This window comes from Atractosteus spatula, chromosome 26 (assembly GCF_055471065.1).
Source record: "Atractosteus spatula isolate fAtrSpa1 chromosome 26, fAtrSpa1.hap1, whole genome shotgun sequence".
NCBI lineage: Eukaryota > Metazoa > Chordata > Actinopteri > Semionotiformes > Lepisosteidae > Atractosteus > Atractosteus spatula.
Window position 1 is genome coordinate 1,285,197 of NC_142731.1, and position 20,530 is coordinate 1,305,726.

Consider the following 20,530-nt stretch of genomic DNA (forward strand, 5'->3'; position numbering starts at 1 on the left):
ATTAAAAGAAAAACATCACTGGGCTAAGCATGATCGTTTTCTCTTTTTTTAACAAGAAGCTCAGCCAACTCTAAAAACTTTCTTTGATTTTCTCTGGTTAGATGATCAATCATAAAGGGCTGTTTTCTTTCCAGTTCTTACAGCCCAACAGGCTGATTGACTTTCTGATGAAACACTGGCCTAAGTTGAGATTAGAAATGAAATCACACTTGCACGGTGCAGACTGGCACATGGGTTCTCTGAAATTAACTAAAATAATACTAATTAACACATCTACAGTATAGGAGAAACAATTTCCAGATTTTCTTACATGAAGCTGAGATTATTTAGATCATTATAAATATAATGTCAGTTCCTTTCACCAGCAAACAAGCTGGTACATTGAATGTATATTATTCATTCATTATTCAGTCTTTATTCATCCCCCCAATTCTTTCTCCAAAGGAAGTGAACAGCGGCTCATTGTGAATGGGCTCTTACTAATATGTAATTACTGCTTCCAAATCAGGCAATGTTTGAGTTTCTTCCATTCACTATATCTCTGGAGGAAAATGCCACCAGGCCTTACTTCAAAAGCCGCTTGGTCATGAGAGAGGGGGAGAGAGCATGTGAAAGCGTGGAAGAGGAGAGATAACAGCTGAAAGAGAGATGGAACGTTGCAGAGGGGAGGTAACAAAAGAGAAACCGAGATAGATATCGAGATAAAGAAAGAGAGCTTCAACAAAGAGTGACTGTGTTCGCCCAGCCTGCCTGCCTTAGTGTGGTTATTTGGGAGTTTCTTTGAAAGTAGGAGAAGTCATTGACCCCTGCTCCCAGCACACCACACTGTACATTGTAGAGGAAACGACGGTTGTGGATGAGTTTAGTTTCCGGGGGGCTAGAGACTGGGACTGTGGTTAACCAGGCGGGAGACAGCAGTCAGGCCAAGGATCAAAGCATAGCAGTGAAAGTCAATTGCTCACCGCGGGAGCTCAGTTAAAAAGCAGAGTGAAGGCCAATTTGCCACAATACTCAACTAAAGCATGGCAACAAAAACAAAATCATACGCCTGACAATCAATGAAAAGGACTATAAAGGCAGTCTGGGCTGTGCTGTTTATGCAGAGAACTGTTTTTTCACTGAAAGGCGAAAGAGTACAGGTGCTTTGCATTTTATATGCAAAGTGGAGGCGAGCCAAAGCCCATTTCGTTTTATTCCCCATTATTGTCCATTTTACTAGCATCAGGCCCCATTTATGATTCAAGTTCAAAAGCAACTGTTTCTAAAGGAATGTGGCCCCTCGGTGAGTTAAAAGCCACTGTGCAGATGCGAGGCAATGCTAATGCATGCACACATCAGTAGCATCAGTGTGTAAGGATTGTTTTCTGCAAGAGGAGAGGAAACAAAGGTAGCAGAAAGGTTTGGCCAACAACACCGAGATTCTGTGCCCTGTGTTGTGTGTAAAAGAAGGCTGTAGGGAAAAGAAGTTCAAGGTTATGCCCTTCAGGCCTCCAGTTAAGCTTTGAGGTTCAGATAAACAATAAAAGCTCCACCAATTAGTTCTCCATCTGCGTCATGAACCAAGCCAAGCCCTGCTTTAAACAGGCTGGCCTTAAGCAGTGGCACATCGAGCCTTACTTCTAAAGTATGTGAAAATTGAACGCAGCAGTAAATTCAGGCTCGAAAAGCTTCTAATTGAACTGAAGGGGCTCATAAAACTTTATTTTCAACAGCAATACCTGCCTGTACATCTGTTTGGTTGTTCCACCCCCCCCTTCCCAGAGATCTTAAAGAGCGGGACTCTGCCTCCCGGCCTAACAGTGCCTTTCACAGAGCCATTCTGGCTCTCTAATCATCAGCGGCGGCTGTCAGAACAAGTGCAGAGCGGTGATGTCAGCTGGGTTTCAGGAAGCGATGGGGTCAGTCAGCCACAGTGAATCACTGTAATGGGGCCTCAGGGCAGGAGCGCAGGCGGCTCTTGTAGAGCACTTTGTGAAAGATGAAGAACGCCAAGCGTGGAAAAGTCCAGGAGAGGAAGACAAAAGATCACCACAGAAAGAGAAGAAGTTAAAGCAGGCCGAATTGTTTGCATCTGAGGGCGTAAAATGTGAAGGGTTACATCAAGAAAAGTGAAATGAGTACTGGAAGGGCCAAGATAAACTTTGGGTGGCAGAGTGGAAGGCAGAGGGTTTGAATAGATCATCTGTACCAAAGTGGGGTTTTCTGACTGAATAGGAGATGTCAAGGGCACTTGACTCGTCTCTGGCTCATTTTAAACACAGCTGGAACAGAACAGCGGTCGACTTGTCTCTGCCAAGGCAGCTGTGCCAGCTCCTCCGCTCAGCCCAGGGCAGAGCGATCGCCGAGTCTCTTACAGCCCAGCCAGCTCCCGCCTTTGCCTCTGCTTTGCAAACAGCTCAGAAATGGGCTTAATAAGCCCCTGAGCGGTGGAACCTTATGAAAATATTAAAACCAAGAGTTTAATAATACATTAAAAGGTCGTTTGCAGACATTTCAAGCTGGTTGTTGGCAAGACTAAGCACAACGGCTTAAATGTGTGCTGTGAGAACAGGAGAACAAGCATGGGCTGAAGATCCTCCTCCACCCAGCCCTTATTTATTACACTCAACTGAACATGCTGCTTTGTGCTTAAAAGAATTTGGTTTGCTACTAATTCTATTTAATTTATATGCACATTTGAAATATAACATAACAAACATGAAGCATTACTGACAGAGGTACAGCACAGCTCACGCACAGGAAAGACCTTTGAACCACAGTGTCTAACTTTTGATGAATAAGAACTTCAATCCAGCCTCACAGTTTTATTATAGTTCATCCTGATAATATGCCACAGCTGGTTTTCACAGTCAGCACTGCAAAACTGGAGAACAGTAGTATGCACACTACTAATGCAATAGTGGTCATATAATGTTATCAAGTTATAAAACAGAAATCAGTTAATGTGAGTAAATGTTACAATGTTTTGTTTGTTCTCTGCTCTGATTCAGAGGAAACCACTTCCAGTAATAGACTCTGCCTTAATAGAAAATATTAAAAAATAAATTGAAAAACACTTGAACAAGGTGCAAAAAGAGAGTGCAGTGAATCATAGCCTATTGGTCTCTTGTCTTGATCCAGATGAGTGTATTTCCTTTCTTCAGGCCTGTTTCCATAGGCACCACTTTAGACAGAGGGACAGCCTCAGTGACAGTGATGCTTAATGTTTTATTCTTAAGCAATTTTTGGCAGTCGGAGATCTTTTGAAATCAGTGGAGCGGGAAATGTCCGTAGCCTTAGGGCAGCCTCTGCAAAACGGATTTGCTTTCCACTATTTAGTCTGTAGTCTCTCCAAGGGCAGTAAAAATGTATGTGGAAAGACAGAAAATTCTGTTGTTTCTTACACCAGGCTTATTCAATACAATGCAACCAAAGTCATCATAGACCATCCTTGAAATTCTTACCCTACCTTCACATGTGGGGATGAATAACTCTGGTTTCTAGAAGGCTGCTGGGTAATCTTTAAAAAAAGATACTAGTTAAGCACTGAAACATAACAAGTGGTCACAAAACAGCTGCAAGGTCTTTATTTATGGAACTGTGAAGTAACGCAGATTTCACAACACTAGAAAGCAGAACTGTCTAGACTTCTAATTCTGCTTCTTCGATAGCAAGCATCTACAAACCACTATTTCTCCCCTTTTAGGGCCCAGAAGTGATATACTGTATGTACTGTCTGACAAGGAAAACTCTCCAGGGTTATAGTGATGTTTTGGCAACTATATATACAATAATATCATGAATTTACAAAATAATGTTTACACATTTTTTACACTTATTATTTTAGGTATTTAGATCCATGGACTCAATCACCTTTGATTGAGAAGCAATTACAGTCACAAATCTTTTTGGCTTTGAATGTGTAGAGTAGGTTGTGTTTGTAAGAAATATTAATTTTTACTTTAAATTGTCATGACTGTAAGCTTAAAAGCAACAAAAGTTTTAAGCCGTACAAGGATCTGATTACTTTTGTAAGGTACTTACAAATGTATACAGATGTGTGTGTTATGGGCAGATGCTAAATTTGGGTACTTCATGAAATTCTCAGGCAACTATGGTCAGAAACTGAATTATCCTTGAATGTTACAGTACATCACCTCAGTTTCTGCCTGGGTACTTCAAAAAGTACCCACAAATCGGAAAAGAAACAAGTAGTGTTCTATCTGCACCAGCACATTTTGCTGGTCTGGAAGCAGTAAATAAAAACACACACTGTTTTTGAGAGAGACATATACTGTACTACTGGGACTGGCCTTAGTGCCCTCCCTTACTCTTTACATGTTGTGAATGAAGATCCTGACAACATTACACAGAAAGAGAAATGTATTTGGCAATAACAGTGCTATCAGAGCTTTTAAGAGGGCATGCGGTTCACATATTTTAAATTCCAATGGTATATTTCTTCACACTTGACAGTGAAACTTGTCCCAGTGGAACCATGAGGAAAAACGCAAAAGTAGTTCATTTAGAACAGGAGACATGTCTTTACTCAGATACAAGAGTCTGAAAGAAGCTACGTGTTAATGTTATTGAAAGTAATTCCTTCAATATCCAAAATAACTTTTCCTTTGTAACCAAACTCACGAAACTAGACTGAATGTACCTGTGGTCTTTGTAACGTTCTTTGACACCGTGGTTCTGTCTGCTGCAGTGACTGTGTTTCTTTCCCACAGAATTGAACCCTCGCTTCTCCAGCACCTTGTCCTCGTCCTCCCTGGGACCAACCCCCTACTCTGTGGAGGACATCACCTCCTCCATCGATGACGACCAGACCACCCCAGCCATGGATATTGTCACCACTGCCACCTCACCGCAGTTCATTGGCAAGGGACTGAACGAGAATCTCATCCCCATCTACTGTTCCATCCTGGCAGCCGTGGTTGTGGGGCTGGTGGCCTACATTGTCTTCAAGAGGTGAGACCCCCCTCTGGAGATTGCTGGGCAGGGCAGGACTACAATCTCTATCACAAAGATGGACACCAATTAATTGTAATTATTTTTTTAATTACAACACCTCTCTACATGAGTATATGCATCAGACTCTATAGGATGACCAGTCCAAACTATCACATGCTACAGGGGAGGAACAGATAAAGGTTTATTCCATGCTGAAAGGGAAAGAAAAGACAATGTTTTGTCTGTGGAGCCCTCTTCAGGTATGACACCTTTACCTGTTCCTTTGCAGCCTACATATAGTACACTGAGGCAGCTATCCACTTGAACATACTGCAGTGTTTGTACAGTATATTCTCTGTTTTGAGCTTGGTGTTGTGCTCAGTGTCACGGTGCTACCTCAGTTTCTTATTGCAGTACAAAGAGAAGTTCATTGTGGGAGCATTTTGGTTGAACCTTTTGGATGAAAGGTGGCTGGTCAGCTGGCTTGCTCTCTAGTCCTTCCAACACACTAGGCTGATTTTACCAACCTCGAAGTCTCAATTACTAAACTGATCCACTTTCTTGATCATTTGAAAAAATATACCTCTGTCCATCCATTTTTGACCACTTTATCTAATTCAGGGTCATGGGGAGTCAGAGCGTATCCCGGCAAGCAATGTGCGCAAGACAAGATACTGTACATCTCGAACTGGATGCTAATCTAGTACATGGCACACACTGACACACACACTCACACCAGGGCCAGTTTTCCCAGCAGCTTCCTACCAGTTTATGTTTGCGCTGTGGGATGAAACCCATGTAAATACAGAGAGAACATACAAACTCCATGCTGTTGGTACCCCAGGAACAGAACCCAGGGCCCCAGCACTGCGAGGCAGCAATGCTAAACACTGCCCCATCTTGTTTACTTATTGAATATACATTTGATTCACTATGCAGACATTCTAAGATTTGGAGAAAGGTTCCCCTTAATTACAGCTGTCATATAGAAAAACTAACACTTCAGCCCACCAATGACTAACAGGCTGTTTTAAAAAGTCCATCTACAAATCAGTGCTGTTAATACAGCTTCAAAATCCCTTGCCAGCATAACTGTAATATCGAACTAGCTTGTTTCAATTTATGGTTTGAGCACTCTGCATGACTTCAGCTTTTCATTAGCAGATAGCTAGATCTTTAACTATGAAATAGATGGCTTCATGACCTTCTATTAAAGCTTTAAAAGCATACAAAGGAGAAAGAGATGTACTGTACATGGAAAGCCATGATGTCTGTTAATGGTGATCAGTATTAAATACATCCCTGACTTCCTGATGACAGGGATGCACTTCCAGCGATTGCACTTCCAAGACTCTGAAAGTCAAGCAGCAGGTACAGCCAAACACAGAGCACAGGGATGATAAAACCCTGTGTTTGGGGGTCCTTTTTGGTCGATATTTGACATTTTGTTGATATTTTGAAATTTATTTTAATATTATTTGGATGGCATCTTCATTCACATTGACCTGTGAGGGTTAAATAATGAAACATGGTAGCTTTAAGAATGAAGTTGTCTGTATAGCGGCCCATGCACTGAGGGAGTCTGCCCTTAATCCTGAGCTCTGTCTAGGAGCCACATTATAAAATATTCAGGCACAATGATGCAGGGTGTGATACTGGCCCACTTAAGGCACAAGAACTAAAGTACAGGCGAAAGAAAGGCAATGAAAAGCCCCATGTAAGGCTCTAAACAGATTTTGTCATGTATAATATAAATAAATATAAATATATTTTTTTGTCAAGTGTGTGGTTTGTGCACAGGACCAAATGGTAATTTACACTTTAAAGAAATGGTTGAATCCATTGTAGTTGAGGAAGCTTCACTGCATTGCTTAACAGCGGAGTTCATCATGGAGCAATAGAAATTGCAATATAAAATTAAACTAGTAATATACAAAAATAATTAGGGATAACATAGTACCGCAAATGTAAATCAGAAAAGGTATTTCACATCTGTAGCTGTAATTTAAAATAGTACTGTATATACAGTATTTCTTTTTCATTTGCAAACTGTTTCTGGATAGATTCTGGTTTGGTTTTCCTCTTTCTATATACAGTATATAGTATACTATAATGCAATCCTGTAGCCTGAAGTCAGAAACCTGTTTTTCAAGCAGTAGAAAAGCAAAGAAAGAAACATTTCTGAAATACATATTCATTCATACAGTAATAATAGGAATTAACTTCAGTTCTCGAGACATTTTGTAATTGAGTATACAGTAGTTTAAGATATGGATGGACAGCAAGAAACAGATATGGGCATTACTGCTTTAAGATTATACTTGAATCAGGCACAGAAGAATGGGCAGGCACAGTATGATCTGAGCTAGGACTTCATTTACGTCAGTGGGTCCCTGGAGGTCCTGGAGGAACACTGTCTGCTGTTATTTTAATTCTAGCCGAGCTCTAAACCTCCAGTGCTAATTTATGATTTAAATGATCTGATGTTTGTTTAGACATTTATTTAATGTCAGTCAGTAGAGAGTGTGAAAAATACCCCAGGGGTACTGTTTGCAACATCTTCAGCATACACACAACTGTATGCAGCCTGTGTTTGCTTGGTTTTATTTCTGACTAAACCACTCTTACTAGTTCGACTGATGTTGAAGAGATGTTTGGGAATGACTCACCTGAATGAGGGTGCTCTTGAAACTTACTCTAACACTCTGAAACCCATTTGACCTTTAAGAGCTGAAAGCAAAATTGCAAATGTGCCTCTAACAAAAACCTGAAATCAATTAGTCTGTGATTAAGAACTAATTTATCATGAGTATTTAATGTGATTAAGAAAAAGCAGCTGACACAGTGTTCTTCCAGGACCAGGACTGGAAACCACTGTTCCACTGATTAGGCTGAACTGCTTCATTCATTGTTCCCTTTGGCGCTTCTGCATAGTGGATCAGCTCAGAGTGAGCTGGGTTAAAACATGCTGAGGAACTCAAGCCCCATCCTTCCCTGCCCCCCCCACCCCGTACAGGTGGAACAGCTGCAAGCAGAACAAGCAGGGAAACAACAACCGCACGGTCAACCAGACGCCCTCCCCCGAGGGAGAGAAGCTGCACAGCGACAGTGGGATCTCAGTGGACAGCCAGAGTCTGCAAGAGCAGCAGCAACAGCAGCAGAGCCAGTCCCAGACACAAGGTGGGCATCACCGATCACGCATGGCCACGGATAGGTGCCATTTGGGAAAGCGTCTGTACGAAAACTAAAGCTCTGCAGAAAGAACAGTAATGAGGAAGTGTAGTCCAACACTATTTTAAGATAAGATCACTTTATTGGCCATATACAACTTCTTGCATTAGGAGTTTGTCTCTTCACATACCCCAGCTTGCTCTCCATGAGACACACAGACAGGGAGAGATGCTTGGGGTCAGAGTGCAGGATCAGACATTCTCAGGGGCTCAACAGAATAGGATTCCTCTGCCAGCCATGGGATTTGAACCAGCAACCTTCCAGTTACAGGTGCAGATCCTTAGCCACAGAGCTATGGCTCCATCATGAGTTTTTTTTTGCCATGTAGAAGGGAACAAAATAAAGCAAGAAACAGCATGCATATATAAACAGAGAAAAACTGAAATTTAATACATAAGAAAGGTTTGCAAGTCTTTCTGAAAATGGTGCTCACAAGCTTAGCTGCAATAAATCTTAATATGAGAGGCGTAACAGTAAGAAACCTGTGCTAAATGTAAATTGCATTGATGGAGACAGAACAGAATATGTGATTGTATTAAAATGCATCTTTAATTAGCATTAAAAGTGGCATGTGGAACTGTGCCCCATGTCAGGTGCTCTTTATGCATCGATGTGTAGTGTTCCCAGCATAAATGTTATGGTCTTCCCAATATGAATGCTGTCACTCAAAGAAGAGTGCTTTAATACGACCGAAAAGCTGAACCAGTGTTGTGTAAGGGCATAGCAGTCAGCTGTAATTGTACAGGAAAAAATCCCTGAGGCATAAAAAATGTGAAATATGAAAGGCGAAATATGAAAAAATGTGAAATGTGGAATAAAATGGGGGTCTAGTCCTGGATGTTGTGATCTGGTGTATAAACCTCCCACAGGGCTTGTTAAAGAGTCCCTGCACAACCCGGACAGCTGAAAGAGATCAGATTCACATAATCACAGGGGGTCCCACTCCCAGCGCCAGGCAGGCTGATCTCCACAACCTGAGCTGTTTTACTGCAGTACAGCTTGACCCAGTGTCTACCGGGGACAGAAATGATTTTGAGTTTGCTTATGGATGAATGGCTCATGATTGCTCATATTTCCAATATTTCCTTCCCTTCCTTATTTAGCAGCAGCAGGGAAGCAAATATAACAATTTTATGGCTATTTTGGGAAATAGGTAAGACACCCAATTCCTTGCAATTTGATCCACTTCAGTTTTCATTCTGAAAAGAAAAGTGCAGGATGTCTTCAGTCCGAGAAGAATCTCAATAGTTGTTCTTTTTTTCCCTATAGTTGTATTATTTTTCCTACTCCCATTCACAAGCCTATGATACTATCTGTGTTCCCAGGTGTGAATGTCAAATAAATTGGATGTACTGTAGGGTTACAGAGACATGACAAAACTCCATATCTGTCCTTTATTATGGAACAGACATTGGACTATTCTGCTGTCCTCAAGTCTTAGAGCAACTACTTCTTGTTGACTAATTTTGCATCCTGGTTCTGTGGTCCAAGTTATAGGAGAGATAATCAAGATCCGCAAGTCTCTTTCCCTTCAGCAAAGCCAGAGCAACAAGCGCAAGAGAGGATACACTCTGAACAGAATGCCAGCCCATCACAAGGCAGACGCACAGACACAAATACAGACAAGCAAACACCAGTTCCAATCTTCCCAGAAGTCAGTTTACCTACTGTAACAATATGTTTTTGGGAGGGAACAGGAGCACCCAGAATGTCCAAACACTTTCAGAGCCACAGCTTAATTCTGGAAAGTGAAAAGTTGCTGAGATACTGTAGCTTAGCAGTCACCATTGCCTGCAGACGTGCAACTTTGGCATTCTAGCAGTTACAGAGCACTGTTACCAAATTTCACGTGAAACACACTATTAAAGCAAAGAGGAAATGCATCACCATCAAGCGTGAAGAAACCTTGCTGTATTAAAAAATATATTGCAGTCAGCCTGCGATTCAGTAATGCTGCCCATTCAGAAGCCCTGGATTCTTATTCATGGGTACTTAAAGTCTATGCACCAAGGCAGCCACAGCTCCAGCTGCTAATCCTGGCCATGAAGCAGTGGTGAGCTGTGGAGATCCTGTGTGTGAGAGCCGCTCACAGGCCTGCTCATTACCAGGTGTGTTCTGACACTGCACAGGCCTGTCTGCTCCCAGCAGTTCGGCAGTCCTGCCTTGTTATTCAGAACAGGCCAGGACTTGGGGTGTCTGGGTGTTTAATAGGTGCTAATAAGTGGTTGTGGTGCCTCCACAGCCACAGCTCTCCACAGAGTAAAGTGTTAAAAATCCCTGGATTTCCTCTTAAAGCCTACAGCTGCTTAATGCAGCCCAACAACATTAATAGAAAATCATGTCAATAATAACTGATAAAGATTAGATCCCGCTTAGTGATATCAAACCATCATCCTTCATCTGGATTTGCACGTCCACCCCATACATCCATTTTCTAACTGCTTTATCCAGTACTGGGCCCCAGGGGAGCCGGAGCCTGTCCGGGCATTCAAGATGGGATGCACACTGGATGGGACTCCAGTTGCAAACAGACACACACAACAAAAGTGTCACTTTTTCCAAGTCATTTAACCCTAAGGAAACCCATGCAAACACAGAGAGATCATACAAATTCTCCATAGGTAGCACCCCAGGAATTGAACCCAGGATGCAAGCTCTGTGAGGCAGTAGTGCTCACCGCTGTAACACCACACCGCCTATTTGCAAGTATCTTTTTTTAAAAAAAAACAAAACTTATATCATCTTATACATTATTTCTACATATTTCTGTGTTCAGCAATTTTCAATCAATCCAGACTTCTTCTACAAACAGCCTTTGTATTGGTGCAAGTAATTTCATCATCATGCTTGAACGAAAGATGGCTCATGTGTGGAGCTATAGAGCACTTCATATGGGTGTCAGGATTAATGGAGGAATGATGGCCCTTTTTCTGGTATCGCAAGCTCCCAGGGACCCAGGATGTATCAGGGCTCTTCTGAAATCCCTTTCCACCCATTCAGCCCAGTGCCGCACAGCTGGTTCTGCACCACAGCTTTTGGAATCCTGTTTTACTAATGACATGAGCCCAAACATGAAAACAGCAATAACTGAAATACAGTTAACTCAAATAACTCAATTTACAATGTACATGTGGTCTTTCTTGGAAGTATCCATTTTAAAGCCATTTGAAAGCTGTGCTAATGATCAGACTGCTCCGAATTATTCATTCTAAAGCATTAAAATTTGACCACAAATACTAATTTCCTGTGGTGCCCAAGATAGGTTTGAAATCTCAGTCATTCTGCATGCTGAGAAAGAAGTTTTGCACAATCCTTTAAATAGCAACAAAAGTCTTTTATCTACCTGCCAATTCTATACTTCTGGAAAGGTGCCAATTTGTATCTCTGACGTTTAACCATAGGGGTGCAGCCAACTCAGGCTCATATCCAGGAGTCACTCAGCCTTTCAGGTACAGCTCCCTTCTCAACACAGAGCCATTCCCCTCCCTGTCAATCTGCTGTGCCCTCCTCTGTTTGCTGTGCTGATATTACAACCCCGAATTATCAGGGTTACAGGATATGCCTTTTGACTCAAAGGAGCTCCAGTCCTGATCTTACAAACTGATCCCTTTGAACAAACAGAGGCTTTGGTATATGATCCCTGTCAGTGAAAAGTAGTCCAGAAAACTCAAGGAGGGGTGTGTAATGTTTTTGCAAACAGCTCCAGGGCTCTTTCAGAAAGGCATGCAATCCCTCTGATGTCAGCCTAATGATTCTGCATGCTGGACGTGTTCCACGGTGTTCAAAATTGCACAAAAAATAAAAAGACAACATTCACTACACGCTACCATGGATGAACTATTTTGAAACAATTTTGAGCATGCCTTGAAGAACCTGTTTTACACTGTCAAAATGAAATGCTTTGCTAGGTCTTAAATTCTATGTAAAATTTACTCTCAGTTCAGCTGGGTACAATTTATGGAAGCCCATCTGTGGCTCAAAACCTCATTAATTTATTACGCAGTTCAATAGTTGATTAATTTGCCAATTTGTGATTAAATTCTTAAATCAATGCTAATTGCTGTACTGGTCCATCCAGCAATTCGTTAATTTATTAATCGGTTCAGCAATTCCTCTCTTTATTTCTTCTAAATCACTTACTGTATGCATTTTTTCACCAGCTAACATTTTCTTCATGTATAACTTGATTAGTTCAATGATTCATGCAACTGTTTATAAATTTGCTTTTACTTTGGGTTCCAAGGTGAACCCCTGGCTCTGCGATTGACAGATTAACACAGGGACATCAGTCAATGCCACGCCATAATGAAAGCGCACCAGAACTAGTCTTGAAAAGAAATGCTCCAGCCCTGTACAGAAGATTTTCTGTAAATGCTTAATTTCCCGTGCAGTGAGCAATGACCGGACGGACCTTTGTGCAGTGACAGAGGCGGTAAAGTGGGCTCGGCAGCTGGAAGTCCCAGACCTTTACAGGTCTCTGCCAGTGTTGGAAAAATAAAGTAATGGTACCTACCTTCCCCCAGCCTAAAAAAGACTTAATGTTAGTGAATATTTGATAGATACCAGTCTGTTTATTGTGCAGCACAGTGTTAGCATCACTGCTTTGTAGTGCTGGAGCCCTGGGTTCAACTACTAGTGCAGTATCTACATCATGTTTTCTCCACATGTTTGTGTGGGTTTCCTCCAGGTGCTCTGGTTTCCTCCCACAGTCCAAAGGTGTGCTGGTGGAAGACTGGTTCAGGTGTGAGCGTGTGCTTGTGTCTGCGTGTGCCCTGTGATGGACTGTCGTCCCGTACAGGGTGTACCCTGCCTTGCCCCCCCTTGCTTGCCCTGTTAGGCTCCGACTCCCCTGTGACCCTAAATTAGATACATGGAGTAGAAAATGGATGGATGTCTGTCTAATAATATTAAAATAATATGTCTGCGAATCCCCATCTATGGCGACAGACAGAGTATGGTAATTGTTTTTTTCCCCACTTCATAAAGATAAATCCAGAAGAATCGAGGCAAATTTCTGTCTTTGTAGTCAAAGAAGAGCTCGAAATTTGTCTCAGGAAAGTCAAAATGATTGAATGGAAAACAAGCTAAAGAATTCTTTATTACCTTAACTCAAGGTATTAACTAACACCTTAAAAAGCATGCCCAATTATAGTCTTCATTATTACAGATTATAATCATAATCTAACGATTAAAAATGCAAACAGTAGAGTTATTAATTATGGAAACAAAAAGTGTGTAATTTCAGTAATACTATTGGACATCTCAGCTAGAAATGTAAACGTCCTTTATTTCCGTTTTGAGAACTGCAGCTTGGGTCAAAAACCAACAGCCTGACACTATGTCTCAGACCTGACTAAAGCTTGTCTAGTGTTAAGAGTAGGTGAATCCTCTGTGAATCCTACCGGTACATAGAGGGATGATGATTAATTGGCTTAAAGTTAAAAAGATTACTAAAATATTTTTCCTAAAAGGGAAAATCTTTCAATGGACTCTCACTGCAGTTAAATTTATCTCTTTAGAAGGATGAGTGAGAGAGGAGAACTCTCAGGGGAGGTCTTTTCTAAACTGAATTCCTATATTTCAGCTGTATATTCACCTTATAAATAATCCAACCTCAGTCCTAGTTACATTTTAATTGCCCTGCTCAAGTACAATTTCTCTTCATCCCGCTATCAGACTTGTAACTGTACTCTTGACTACTCTCACTATGAACCTACTATAGAAAATCATCTCTAGATTTTTTTTCAACCTTAGTTTCAGATCTGTCCATCTCCTTTAAATATTTTTAAAAACAGTGATCAGATACCTGGATCAATAGAGCCCCCAGTGGTACATTTCATCATTACAGTTCCCAGTTCATCATTACAGGGAAATAAATTCATGTGGGCTATTCTGTTGTTGTTGATTAAGTGGCATACCAAATTTTAATATCCTAACCTCAAAATTCTCATTTCCCCTGTCTTTTACATTCTTCTTAAATTCCAATAAATTCCTGTGGCTTTTTAAAAATTAATGCCATGGAGGGATTTTATCAAAACCAGAAAAGGCTAAAGAAGAAAGTCTAGCAGAGTCTTTCAAACCTGCAGAAATTCAACCTACTCATTTCAATGCCCACAATATAAAGGTTAGCTTTCATTGGATCAAGCTAAAAAATGCCAGGGCACCAGACACTGCTTTGTTTATGCAGCAAAAATACAGTTTTGCTTTATTTTTCCATGTCAGAGCTGGCCAACATATTTTTGAATGTGTGGGGTCTATGTCAAGCAGACCTTTATATAATTAGGTTTTCAAACTAACTGTAGTTTTATAATTATAATAATAATAATAATAATAATTTATTAATGTTGTTCATTTGTATCATAGTGTCATTTTTCCAGAAAAGTAAGTGTGATCAGTGTGTCCCAGATTCAGTGAACTGTGGCAGATGCTATCAGATGTGTTGGATCTCAGTCCCAAGCCAGCTTGCATTTTAATATCTGTTAAATCATGAACATGAATCGCCAGATCTGTAGAATTCGATAGGATTCTGCTGCAATATGATCAGATTTCTGATGTGAAAGCTTTTCTTTGAAGTTATGGGCATCGGGAAAATGTCTGACTGTACATTCAGAATAAGGAAGCACAATTTTTATTTTTGTTTAACAGGGATGTAAAATGGATGTTTTGTACATTGGGAACTTTTGATCCTGCTCCATCTCAATAGCTCCTCAGTGACAGTTCTTTTGCACAGGTGCTTCTGTAGAACAGGTTACAGGCTGTAAGGATGGGGCACTTTGCTCCTAGGAGCTTGATCTAAGGATCTAAGGATCTCATTCAGCTGCTTCTTGAAGACCCAAGGGAACAGGCCTGGGAAGACATGTGCGGGAAGCTTGTTTTAGGAACCCACGATCCCTTGATAGTGGGTTCCTAAACCCACTACAGCTTGATCTCAGGGGGCTAATTTTCTCACCCTCTCTCCCTAGTAGTGAAGACTGATGGAGGGTCCTACCCCAGCCTGCCACCCCACAAGCAGGAGGAAGTGGAGAAGTTGCTGAACGTGGGCGCCCAGGAGGAGACGGACTGGTGCAGCCTGGCGGGGCTGCTGGGATACGAGGAGGAGCACATCAACACCTTCCGGCAGGAGGAGCATCCCGTGCGGGCTCTGCTGTCTGACTGGGCCAGCAAGGACTGTGCCACCTTGGATGCCCTCTGCACTGCCTTGCGCAAGATGAAGAGGGAGGACATCGCCGAGAGCCTGCGGCCTGAGCCCACGGCCACCTCGATGGTCTGAGCGCGGAGCAGCGTGTTATCCAGCAGGGCCCAGGAAGGAGGGATTGTGGGAAGGAAGGGGGTGGGCAACTAATTCCCTTCGATGGTTGATTTGGGAGGGTGGTGGTGTTTTCATGAAGGATCTAGTAGATGGCCTTGCCCTCACAGTCCACACCTCCCTCTCATTCCTCAGTCTGGAATCCCCTCTTTTAACCCATCCCACGCAACCCTCCTATCCTATACCCTGCCACTGCTTTATAAAGACTTGAGTGCACTGAGGCATCCATTTTCAGTATTGTCCTGCTTTCCTTGTCCCTTAGACATGACTCCCCTGGCCCTACAGGAAACATCCAGATATCCAGAGCTCACCACACTGTGACTTATCGCATCCTACAGTCATCATGTTCATGTTTATAGCCATAGCTAACCATAACCATCATAAGCATAGTCTTAGGCCTCTTTTATGAGTCTTTTTAGGACTCGATCATCTACACTACCGCCCCTGAAACATTTCCCTCCCGTTGTGTTTTCCATGACACAGGAAGAATTAGGGGGTCTGTTCTACCCCTCTACCCCTGTATTTCGTTAGTCTTGTGAATAACAACCTACCACCATATCTGTATAACCTAACCTGTGGTTGCAACCAGGCTGTTTCTGAGCCCCTTCCTCCATGTGCTCTTTCCCCTTCACTGTCATTTTCAGGGAGGTTGGGGTCTCCCCCATCCACTCAATCTAACAGATTCTGGTTCTTGGCTTTTTTTAACCCCATTCGGAAATGTGGAATCAAAGCCTGCAAGTGAGTGTGAAACAATCAAAGCCATTCCCTCCCCCACTCTGCCATCTTTGTTATTTTTTTAGAAGTATACTTTAGTGCTCACTTTAGACATATACTAATCCCATTAACTTGTATATTTTGTAAAATAAACTATGCCATTTTATGAGACTAGACACAAGTGGCCAATGTCCAGCATTTGATAGTGGGAAAGGAGCTCCCCCTCCAGGACTAGATGTCTGTCATATTGGCACTCATATTGAATACATGCCATGGCTGAATCTCCAGTGTGCTAGACGATGGACATATAACTGGCAGTGTGGCAGGACTGTAAGCATCGTGACAATGCAAGGATGATTGAGAAGAGAATGCCAGCTAGCCCATGCCAGATTGTGCAGGATCTAGCTCAGATTCTACTGCCTTGACTTGAGAATCCCGAGGACCATACACAGTTGTTCCACGTTTCTTTCTGTTTTTTTTTTTATTTTATTTTTTTGATTTACAAGTTATTGGGGGCTCTGTAGCTTGAATATGCAACTGGTAGAATATCGCAGTTAATCTGAATCAGAGTTTCTCCCCTGCCTCTCCAAGGCAGCAAGTTATGGGACTAATTCTCAAGCAGCCCACAGTGGCAGGTGCTTGAGTGCAATACAAACCCAGACAATCTGTTTTCTTACGTTTTGCTATTAAAACGGCAACACAGAGGTTCAGACAGAAAACACAGATTGTGTGCCTGTGTCATGCAGAAATCGGTGGTGCAGTTGAGACTGCTGATGAAAGATGAGCAAGGGGAACCCTCTTGCCCCCCCTGGCAATTCTTAGTTTTATTTGTTGATCCTAATGGAATATAATAACAGGCACCTGACTGCATAATTAGTAGAACCTGACAATTAAGACAGGGGAAAATCAATGAGCTGTCTCCCCAGCCTGCCATTTTCATAGACTCCATTAAAAAGATCAAACGCCTATTTAATGCAGCTCTGGTATGAGCACTAAAAAAAAAAAAATTAAAAAGGAATTAATGCTAGTTCATAAATAATCTGCATGTGGGTGGGAAATGTCAAAATGAAACCATGCCATACAGGTTATGAATACATTTCAGAATGCTCCACAGTAAGAGACTCCTAATATTTGCCATATGGTCTGTGTTGAAAAGTACGGAATAGATTATAGAAGCAGTTTTAACAAGCATGTGTGTAGTGTGGCGGTTTTGTCCTGCTCAGGCAAAAAGCTGTAAAGGCAACATACACGTGTAGCAAAACTGTAGGTGGGGTGTGGTTACAGTGTATAGGAGGCACCTGAATTCTGAAGTGTGTCCTGCAGACTTTAGGCTTTCTGCCTAAAGTTGGAAATGTTGTGTTACACATTGATTAAGACTGGCTTCTCTCTGATCCTGTGTGCTGCCTGCAGTCAGTATGACACCAGGCAAACTGTAAATGTACAATATAATATACACACATTGCCTCAATAACAGCTTGAAAGTTAAATTCAGGGGTGTGTACTTCTCAGGGTTCAATTTCTTTGTGCAAAGACCTCATTCATAACTAGGTTTCCAAAAGCAATTGCTGGGAAATGGAAAACAAAATAGAAAATAAAGAAAAAAACAGTTATCTGTGGTCAAAAATATATCCACAGATATAAAATAAAATAGCAACAGATAAGGTTTTATACCTTGTTACTCATGTTTCCCAATTTGAGGTCTGCAGTTCACTAGGCCAAAAGTGCTAAAGGTTTCAGTAAGGTTAAATAAGGATCAGTTTAGCCCTTTAACATAGGAAGCCTTAAAAGATTTAGTTTAACAACACCCAGAAAACCTGCTGGATTGTGGCCTTTAATTTTCTTAAAAACCATAGCAAAGCTTTCCTAGCAAAAGATGATTCATTTAAATGTGCACAGCTTTGTGTGATGTTTACTTGACAGGTTTTTCATACTGGCCTTGCTGTAAGAGATCACACAGCATCTTACACATGAAAGTTGTTTGCTTTCTGTTAACAAATAGTATTCAAGGCAGAACAATCCAGCAAAGAACCAAAGAACAGTACAGAACTCTCCCAAAAAAACATACCCTTGTATTTGACTTTTAATACTAATCTGCTTTTCTTCTACAAGATCAGGGAACATTAACTTAACCTAACACACTGTGGCCTGGCCTGTAAGGATAGAAGTGCTCAGTTCAGAAGCAGAAGGCCTTGTGTCTCAGCTACAGGAAATGTCAAGTTTCATCTGAGGCTCAGTTAATTGGAATGAATCACTAAAGTGCATTTTTGCTTTGGTGAGAAAAGCTTTTGTTAAGTAAAAAATAATAAGCCATTAATGATAACACAGTACAAGCAGGAATAGTTCAACTAACGTATGGGGACCCTGCCTTATTAAAATGAACAGATGATCTGTAGTGACACAACGCCAAGCTCAAAGATGAGCAGACATAAACACGGAGGTATCGGGTAACTTGTCGGTGTTGTGGGTTTCTCAGGACCAATGCACACATTCATCCAGGAGGTTAATGCAATTTCTAATTTAATAATCATTTGGATACCTTGAAAAGAAAAGCACTGACCAAAGGTTGGCCAGATCCTGTATGTAGATCCAATGTGCTCTTCAATGCCTGTTTCAGTAAAAGCCACTCTCCACAATGCTGGCTGAGTATCCCATGGCCTGGGGTTTAATGACCAGACCCAGGCTGCTTCACTCAGCTGCTGCTTCTCTTGTCCATTCTCTTAGCTCTGTAACCACAGGCTCTGTATGCATAACTGGAAGGTGCATAGGAGCTACGATTCTTTCTTGATTTGTCACAAACTCTGCATTTCCTATTGCTAACATAAAACTGTATCTGAATAACAGATTGACTTGTTGACTTGGTCCTAATTGGGTTACAGACAAGGGAAAGTAAATGCCTGTCCTTTATGCTACCAGTTTGGTTTTCAGTTTTCTCTAGATTGCCTGAGCAAGAGTTTATAGGTTCCAGCCTGGCCCAATAATTCCAAAGACTGTTTTCAGAACATTGCTTTTGACTTTTTTAAAATCAGGATTAATTCTCCATCAGGCTATACTGTTAAACTGGAACGTGTTTTGTCTTTATTATGCCATGTCAGCAATAGATAGCACACACTACAGTTGACTCTCTACATCCTTTAAGTAAATGGGAAAGGGAATAAATAAAAACCTATTAAAAAGGGCAGACACCAGTATTATTCACATTTATTATCTGATTATGCAAGACTATAGTCTTCTTTGGTGATAAATTTTACTTTAAAAAATCAATAAGTTCTTAAATCTGACATTAGTGATTGGGTCATAACTGTGACAATCATTATACAGTAGGTTTGAGGTGACTTAACAAACATGACCCACATTATTCCTCACCACAAGTGACAGGGCCATACTAGAACCCAAACTGTCACCCATGTAAAGCAATAGAAAACTTTCTGTGGGGTTGTCCATTGCTGTTGGTAGTCTCAGTGGACATCTCTTTAGGCATTCCAATACAAAGGGGAGTGCCAAGAGATTGAGAACTCTCATTCTGTGAACCGGAACTACAGATGACAAACAGGTCAAGAGAGAGGTGTCTACAGAGCTGTTACCACTTCCAGGGGACATTCAGGGATTGAACATATACTGAGACCTGACCAGCTGATTTGAACATGCAACATATTTAAAAAAAATAGGCGCCAAGAGTCAAGGCATACTGTGATAGAAGCTTTTGTTTCTTATTCTTATCAAGCCTGATCTCATTATACCGTTGTTGAGATCAAGAGAGCAGGCCTCACTGTGTGAATATCCCCCTCTGTGTTCCAGCTACAGCTGCAAAAACATCTGGATATCATAGGGTGTCCCAGTGGAAGACACGGGTGTAAGTTTAGGTTCACTTGAGGCTTCCTTGTGCACTGCCATTTATGCTTGAAACAGACCGATAGTGTAAGAAGTCAAGCCAAGACACTTTTTATTCCTTGCTTCCCAATATTATCACAAATTAACCTATTATGCAGAATACCTAGGATATTATTAATAGAGTCTGCAAATAATTGATGCAGTCCTATAAAAAGTACTGGCTCAATTTAAATTGTATGCTACTTATGTGGTCCTTCATCTGTTCCTGAAGAGTCTTTAACCTTTCAATGCATTGCTTAATTAATATCCATTTTTTTGGATTATTAAACACAATAAGATCCTTCTGCATGAATTACAGTACAAGTACATAATTAAGAACAGCATGTAATTCTCTCTGGAGGTCTTTGAGTAAATCTCCTCCTAATTTAACAGCTACTGCACCTGGAGAGGGAATTTAATTTAATAATACTTTAATAGCTGATATTTGTATTTTAAATCTTATACTTTCCACAGCCA

The 20,530-nt window shown here is 41.3% G+C and overlaps 1 protein-coding gene across 1 annotated transcript in view; it reads left to right on the forward strand.

Annotated features, from left to right (window-relative positions):
• The window catches only part of LOC148814565 (tumor necrosis factor receptor superfamily member 16-like), a 51,905-nt gene extending 34,711 nt beyond the window's left edge, over positions 1-17,194 (forward strand). Inside the window, exons 4-6 of the mRNA XM_088906481.1 lie at positions 4,713-4,953; positions 7,952-8,115; positions 15,129-17,194. Of these exons, the coding sequence (XP_088762607.1) occupies positions 4,713-4,953; positions 7,952-8,115; positions 15,129-15,436 (713 nt within the window). The 3' untranslated portion in view covers positions 15,437-17,194. The remainder of the gene's footprint in view (positions 1-4,712; positions 4,954-7,951; positions 8,116-15,128) is intronic.
• The last annotated feature ends 3,336 nt before the right edge of the window (positions 17,195-20,530 follow it).